Source organism: Nycticebus coucang, chromosome 18, assembly GCF_027406575.1.
Source record: "Nycticebus coucang isolate mNycCou1 chromosome 18, mNycCou1.pri, whole genome shotgun sequence".
NCBI lineage: Eukaryota > Metazoa > Chordata > Mammalia > Primates > Lorisidae > Nycticebus > Nycticebus coucang.
Window position 1 is genome coordinate 21,688,886 of NC_069797.1, and position 7,193 is coordinate 21,696,078.

Genomic DNA, 7,193 nt, shown 5'->3' on the forward strand with positions numbered 1-7,193 from the left:
ACTGAACCATGAAAGACTGGGAAAGGGACATAAATGAGGTAAGAAATTAAGATTTTTTAAATTTAAGGATGAATTTTTAGAAACAATATAGGATACATATAAAAGTTGATAAAATTGGGGCAGCGCCCGTGGCTCAAAGGAGTAGGGTGCCGGCCCCATATACCGGAGGTGGCAGGTTCAAACTCAGTCCTGGCCAAAAACTGCAAAAAAAAAAAAAAAAAAAAAAGTTAATAAAATTTTTACAAAAGGGGGGGGTGGTGGCACCTGTGGCTCAAAGGAGTACGGCACCAGCCCCATAGGCCGGAGGTGGCGGGTTCAAACCCAGCCCCGGCCAAAAACTGCAAAAAAAAAAAAAAGTGATAAAATTGTCAGACTATTCTCCAAAAAGGGTATACCAATTTATCTTTCTACCAAAAACATGTAAGCATGCCCATTTCCCAATAATTTTCCCAGCAGTGAAAAATCAGATAAAGTGGGTAGTGCCTGTAGCTCAGTGAGTAGGGCACTGGCCCAATATACTGAGGGTGGTAGGTTCAAAACCGGCCCTGGCCAAACTGCAACAAAAAATAGAGCTGTCAGCTTGAGGCTCTGTCTCAAAATAAATAAATAAATAAATAAATTCAGTTCCTTTATCTGTTTTTTTCTTTTTTTCTTATTCTTTTTTTTTTTTGAGACAGAGTCTCACTATGTCACCCTCTGTTGAAAGCTCTGGCATCAGGGTGGCGCCTGTGGCTCAAGGAGTAGGGCTCCATTCCTATATGCTGGAGGTGGCGGGTTCAAACCCAGCCCCGGCCAAAAAAAAAACACAAAAAAAGAAAGCTCTGGCATCAGAGCTCACAGCAACCTCCAACTCCTGGGCTCACGCCATTCTCCTGCCCCCGCCTCCCAAGTAGCTGGGACTACAGGTGCCCGCCACAACGCCCAGCTGTTTTTTTGTTGTTGTTGTTGCAGCCATCATTGTTTAACGGGCTCAGGCTGGATTCGAACCTGCCAGGTGTATGTGACTGGCCCCTTAGAAGCTTGAGAGCCTTGTTTTTTTTTTTCTGAGACACAGTCTCAAGCTGTCGCCCTGGGTAGAGTGCTGTTGCATCACAGCTCACAGCAACCTCAAACTCTTGGGCTTAAGCAACTCTCTTGCCTCAGCCTCCCACATAGCTGGGACTACAGGCACACACAACATCTGGCTATTTTTTGGTTGCAAGATGAACAGGCTGGGACCGGGTTCGAATCCGCCACCCTAGGTGTATGTGGCCTGCACTCTGCTGACTGAGCCATGGGCACCGCCTGGGTTTTTGTTTTATTTTTTAAATTGAGATGGAGTCTCATTTTGTTGCCCTCTGTAGAGTGCTATAATGTTATAGCTCACAACAATCTCAAATGCTTGGGCTCAAGTGATTCTCTTGCCTCAGCCTCCTTAGTGGGCTGCGACTATAGGCGCCTGCCACAACACCTGGCTATTCCTATATTTTTTTCCCCTAATTCTTTTTTTTTTTTTGTAGAGACAGAGTCTCACTTTATCGCCCGTGGTAGAGTGCCATGGCGTCACACAGCTCACAGCAACCTCCAACTTCTGGGTTTAAGCGATTCTCTTGCCTCAGCCTCCCAAGTAGCTGGGACTACAGGCATCTGCCACAACACCCAGCTATTGTTTGTTTGGTTTTTTTGAGAGTTTCACTTTGTCACCTCCTGTAGAGTTCTCTAGCATCATAGCTCACTCTAACTCTTGGGCTCAAGTGATTCTCTTCTCTCAGCCTCCCAAGTAGCTAGGACTATAGGTGGCCACCACAACACCTGGCTTTTTTTTTTTTTTTTCAGTTTTTGGCTGGGGCTGGGTTTGAACCCGCCACCTCCAGTATATGGGGCCGGCACCCTACTCCTTGAGCCACAGGCGCCGCTCACACCTGGCTATTTTTAAGAGATGGGGTCTCACTCTTGTTCAGGCTGGTCTGGAACTGAGCTCAGGTGATCTGCCCACCTTGGCCTCCCAAAGTGTTGGGATTACAGATGTGAGCCACTGGGCCACGCCCTCCAGCTATTTTTAAAGACAAGGTATAGCTCTGGCTCAGGCTGGTCTCAAACTTGTGAGTTTAGGCAATCCACCTGCCTCAGCCTTCCAGAGTGTGAGCCACCATGGCTGGCCAGGAACACATATTAATTTGCATGTTTTTATCAGTAAGCTGATTTCTATTGGCCTTTTATACTACCTCTGGGAAGTGCCTGTTCATGTATCTTTATTTTTTTTTTTTTTTTTTTGAGACAGTCTCACACTTGTCACCTGGGTAGAGTTGTGGTATCAAAGCTCACAGCAACCTCAAAGTTGGGCTCAAGCTATTCTCCTGCCTCAGCCTCCCTAGTAGCTGGGACTACAGAGCGCCCGCCACAATGCCTGGCTATTTTTTGTTTGTTTAGCAGGCCTGGGCCAAGTTCCAACCCACCAGCCCCAGAGCATGTGGCTGGCACCCTAACCACTGAGCTACAGACACCCCCAGATAGTTTTTCTATTTTTACTAGAGACAAGGTCTCCCTCTTGCTCAGGCTGGGCTCAAACTCCTGAGCTAAAAGGGATCCTCCTGCTTCAGCTTCCCAGAGTGCTACGATTACAGGCAACCTGGCCCATAGCCTTTATCTTTTTTACAGGTTAATGGGAAAGTACAAACCATTAAGTTTCAATGTTTGCATTTGTTAGGTAGAGTCCCTGTTGTAGTTGTGTGGTATCATTTATCTCTATCAATTTTTCTAGTAGATATGCACTTTCCTTACCAATTTGTGATTGTTCCTTGTATATTAATAAACCTAACCTTGTCCCACCAAGCTGCAAATACTGTTTCCCAATCTTTTCCGGCTTTGCCCATGGTGCCTCTGCTAAACAGAAGTGGCCATCATTTTTATGTAGTGAAACCCACCTTATTCTTCCTTGTAGGTCTAATGCTTAGCTCATTTTAGGCACTGTTTAAAATTTACATTTATTTATTTATTTAGAGACAGAGTCTCACTTTGTTGCCGCTGGTAGAGTGCCATGGTGTCATAGCTCAGAGCAACCTCAAATTCTTGAGCTCAAGCAATTCTCTTGCCTCAGCCTCCCCAGTAGCTGGGACTACAGGTGTCTGCCACCAACGCTTGGCTATTTTTAGAGGCAGGGTCTTGCTCTTGCTCAGGCTGGTCTCCAACCTGTGAGCTCAGGCAATCCACCCACCTCTGCCTCCAAGACTGCTAGGATTATAGGCATGAGCCACTGAGCCCAGCCTCTAACGTTTACTTTTAGTTAATTCATTACTATTATGGATTTCTGCCTCCTAACATCCCCCAAAAGGCCTTCAATTTTTTTTTTTGTTGTTGTTACTTTTTTTTGAGACAGGACCTCGCTCCATCACCTTGGCCAGAGTGCAGCTGGTTTCATCATAGCTCATAGCAACCTCAAACTCGTCGGCTCAAGCAATTTTCCTGCGTCACCCTCCCAAGAAGCTGGGACTACCAGCATGCACCACCTTACCAGACTCATTTTTCTTTTTTTTAAAGATGGGGGTCTCACTCTTGCTCTGGTCTCAAACTCCTCAAGCAATCTTCTGGTCTAGACCTCCCAGAGTGCTAAGATTATAGGTGTGAACCACCGTGCCTGGCCATAAAGGGGTTTTTAAAGATTTAAATCTGGGCGGCGCCTCTGGCTCAGTCGGTAAGGCGCCGGCCCCATATACCGAGGGTGGTGGGTTCAAACCCGGCCCCGGCCAAACTGCAACCAAAAATAGCTGGGCGTTGTGGCAGGCGCCTGTAGTCCCAGCTACTCGGGAGGCTGAGGCAAGAGAATCACTTAAGCCCAGGAGTTGGAGGTTGCTGTGAGCTGTGTGAGGCCACGGCACTCTACTGAGGGCCATAAAGTGAGACTGTCTCTACAAAAAAAAAAAAAAAAGATTTAAATCTTAACTCCATCTGAAATTTATTCTGTGGTATAGGTGAGATCAGGACTCCTCCTAATATAACTCTCTCCCCTAGCAAAATTACCCCCATCCACAAACATAGCCATTTAACTACCTTCTCTCCAGCCAACTAGCTCCCTCTACTTAGTTCCATAAAGGAAGAAGTCCAGGGCAGCGCCTGTGGCTCAGTGAGTAGGGTGCTAGCCCCATATACCGAGGGGAGCGGCTTCAAACCCGGCCCTGGCCGAACTGCAACAAAAATATAGCCAGGCATTGTGGCAGGAGCCTGTAGTCCCAGTTACTTGAGAAGCTGAAGCAAGAGAATCAATCGCCTAAGCCCAGGAACTGAAGGTTGCAGTGAGCTGTGTGACCCCACAGCACTCTACCGAGGGCGATAAAGTGAGACTCTGTCTCTACCCAAAAAAAAAAAAAAAAAAAAGGAAGAAGTCCAAGTCACCAGTAGCTCTCCCATAGGACTATCCTCTGCTCTCTCCTGCTTCCATTCTTACTCTTCCCAGCAATCAAATCAGTTCTTCCCAGAGTAACCACAGCACCACAGCAGTATGGTTTTGTTTTGAGACAGATAATGTCACCCTGGGAAAAGTGCAGTGGTGTCATTGTAACTCACTGCAACCTCAAACTTCTGGGCTCAAGAGATCCTCTTGCTTCAGTCTCCCAAGTAACTAGGAGTACAGTTGTACACTATGATGCCCAGCTAATTTTTCTATTATTAGTAAACACAGGGTCTAGCTCTTGGTCAGGGTGGTTTTTGAACTCTTTTTTTTTTTTTTTTTTTTTTTAATTTGGCCAGGGCTGGGTTTGAACCCGCCACCTCCGGCATGTGGGACCGGCGCCCTACCCGCTGAGCCACAGGCACCGCCCAGGTTTTTGAACTCTTGACCTTAATCAATCCTTGTGCGGACCTTGTGTGGCCTCCCAGGCTGTTTTTTTTTTTTTTTTTGTAGAGACAGAGTCTCACTTTATGGCCCTCCGTAGAGTGCCGTGGCCTCACCCAGCTCACAGCAACCTCCAACTCCTGGGCTTAAGCGATTCTCTTGCCTCAGCCTCCCGAGTAGCTGGGACTACAGGCGCCGCCACAACGTCCAGCTATTTTTTGGTTGCAGTTTGGCCGGGGCCGGGTTTGAACCCACCACCCTCGGTATATGGGGCCGGCGCCCTACCGACTGAGCCACAGGCGCCGCCCTGTTTTTGTTTTTTTTTTTTGAGACAGAGTCTCACTTTGTTGCCCTTGGTGGAGTGCTATGGCATCACAGCTCATAGCAACCTTAAACTCTTGGGGCCAACCAATTCTCTTGTCTCAACCTCCTGAGTAGCTGGGACTACAGGTGCCTGCCACAATATCCGGCTATTTTTAGAGACAAGGTCTGCTCTGGCTCAGACTGGTCTAGAACCTGTGAGCTCGGGCAATCCACCGGCCTCAGCCTCTCAAGAATGCCAGGAATGAGCCACAGCGCCCAGCATGGGATTTTTTTTTTTTTTTTTGTAGAGACAGTTTCACTTTACTGCCCTCGGTAGAGTGCCGGTAGAGTGCCGTGGCGTCACACGGCTCACAGCAACCTCCAGCTCTTGGGCTTATGTGATTCTCTTGCCTCAGCCTCCCGAGTAGCTGGGCCTACAGGCGCCCGCCACAACGCCCGGCTATTTTTTTGTTGTTGCAGTTTGGCTGGGGCTGGGTTTGAACCCACCACCCTTGGCATATGGGGCCGGCGCCTTACTCACTGAGCCACAGGCGCCGCCCTTTTTTTTTTTTTTTTTTAATGTAAACTTGACACATCACTCTCCTGTTTATAACTGTCCAATAACTTCGTACAGGAATCAAATTAAATCCTGATCCTTAGCATAATTTACAACACCCCATGCTTCCCCAGTCTATTTCTGCATCACTCTCCTCTCACACTCAACTGCAGCCAAGCTGGCTGCCCATCAGCCCCTAGGACAGGCCGAGTTCATTTCTCCCTCAGCCCTCTAGCACTTACTGTTCCCTTTGCATGAAAAGCTCTTGCCCTAGAATTAGATGAGTGGCTGTTTCTCATCATTCAGGTAATGTCACCTCTTCAGAGAGGCCTTCCCCTGACCCTGACACCATCCCATGCAAAGCAGCCCCACCTCAGTGACTCTCCATAGTATTACCCCGCTTCACTTTACTGGAAGCGCTTGCCATTAACCGAATTATCTTGTTCATTCATGTATTCGTTTGTCTTTCTCACCTGCCCCTTCTCACAGAACGTGCTCTGGAAGTCGGGATCTTTGTCATATTCAGCTCTGTATCCCCAGAGACTGTTGGGGCTACACAAGCAGGTGTTCGATTAATACGTGTAGAAGGTTGGGGGGAAGACTCCGTAGGATTCGTTCGTCTGATCTCAATTAACGTCAGTAACTTTGGTGTGTGGAATCAATCGCCCTCCTTTCCCTCCTTCGACACTCCACACAAAATCTAACTCTGGGAGGCCCGAAACTGGACCCTGCAATGGCCTTGACGCTGGCAAGCCGGACTTCCAGCTAGTCACCAGCAGGCAGGGGAAGCGCCAAGTTTCCGCGGCCACCGTTCAGTCCCGCCCTCAGGCGCAGGAGGGAGGAAGAAGAGGGCAGAGCAGCTTACCAGTTCATCCGGACTAAGGACTCCGAACTGCACTCTCTTGATGGTGCGCAGCGGGCATGCGCTGTCCCCGGAGGGGGGGCCCCCTCCATGCATCTCGGAGGCTGGCGCGCTGCGCAGGCGCAAACCTCACTACAAAAAGCCCGAGCCGCCTCCGCCTAGGTGCTCAGAGCCCGCCGGGGCGGCCGCCGGGGAGGACCTCCCAGAGTTGGGAGGAAAAAGCCGCAGGAGGGGAAAGGTGGGGGAGGGAAAGAGGCGGGGAAATAAAAAGGAACGAAAGGAGCTCTTCTCTCCCTTTGCCGGAGATTTTTTCGGCTCGCAAAACGAAAAAAAAGGAGGGGAAAGGAACAGGATTGGGGGGGAAGGAAAAAGAAAAGGGTAACGAATAAATAAGAAACCGGGCTCCCGAACGGCAGAGGTTACGGCAGTTTGTCGCTCCCCCTTCCGGGAGCCGCCTTCTTCTCCAACCGTCCCGGCCGCGCTCTCGGCGCTTCTGAGAAGCGAACTCTCCGGATGACGCCTTTTATAGATTCGCCCTGCATCCCCGCCCCTTCCTTTCCCGCCCTCCCTTGCGCTACGGGGTCGCCTCGCTGGCCCGCACGGGGCGCGCGCTCTAGTCGTTGACCCTCCTTTCCCGATTCCCTGATTGGGCGGCCTATGGAATG

General features: G+C 49.4%; 1 protein-coding gene across 4 annotated transcripts in view; it reads right to left on the reverse strand.

The window, feature by feature from the left end:
* POLR2A (RNA polymerase II subunit A) overlaps positions 1–7,026 on the reverse strand; it is a 33,525-nt gene extending 26,499 nt beyond the window's left edge. Inside the window, exon 1 of one of the 4 annotated variants that reach the window (XM_053568452.1) lies at positions 6,532–7,026. In XM_053568452.1, the coding sequence (XP_053424427.1) occupies positions 6,532–6,624 (93 nt within the window). In that variant the 5' untranslated portion in view covers positions 6,625–7,026. Of the gene's footprint in view, positions 1–6,139; positions 6,471–6,531 lie in introns of those variants that run through there. The other 3 variants (XM_053568451.1, XM_053568453.1, XM_053568454.1) reach the window with 3 other exon arrangements.
* Positions 7,027–7,193: the final 167 nt, after the last annotated feature.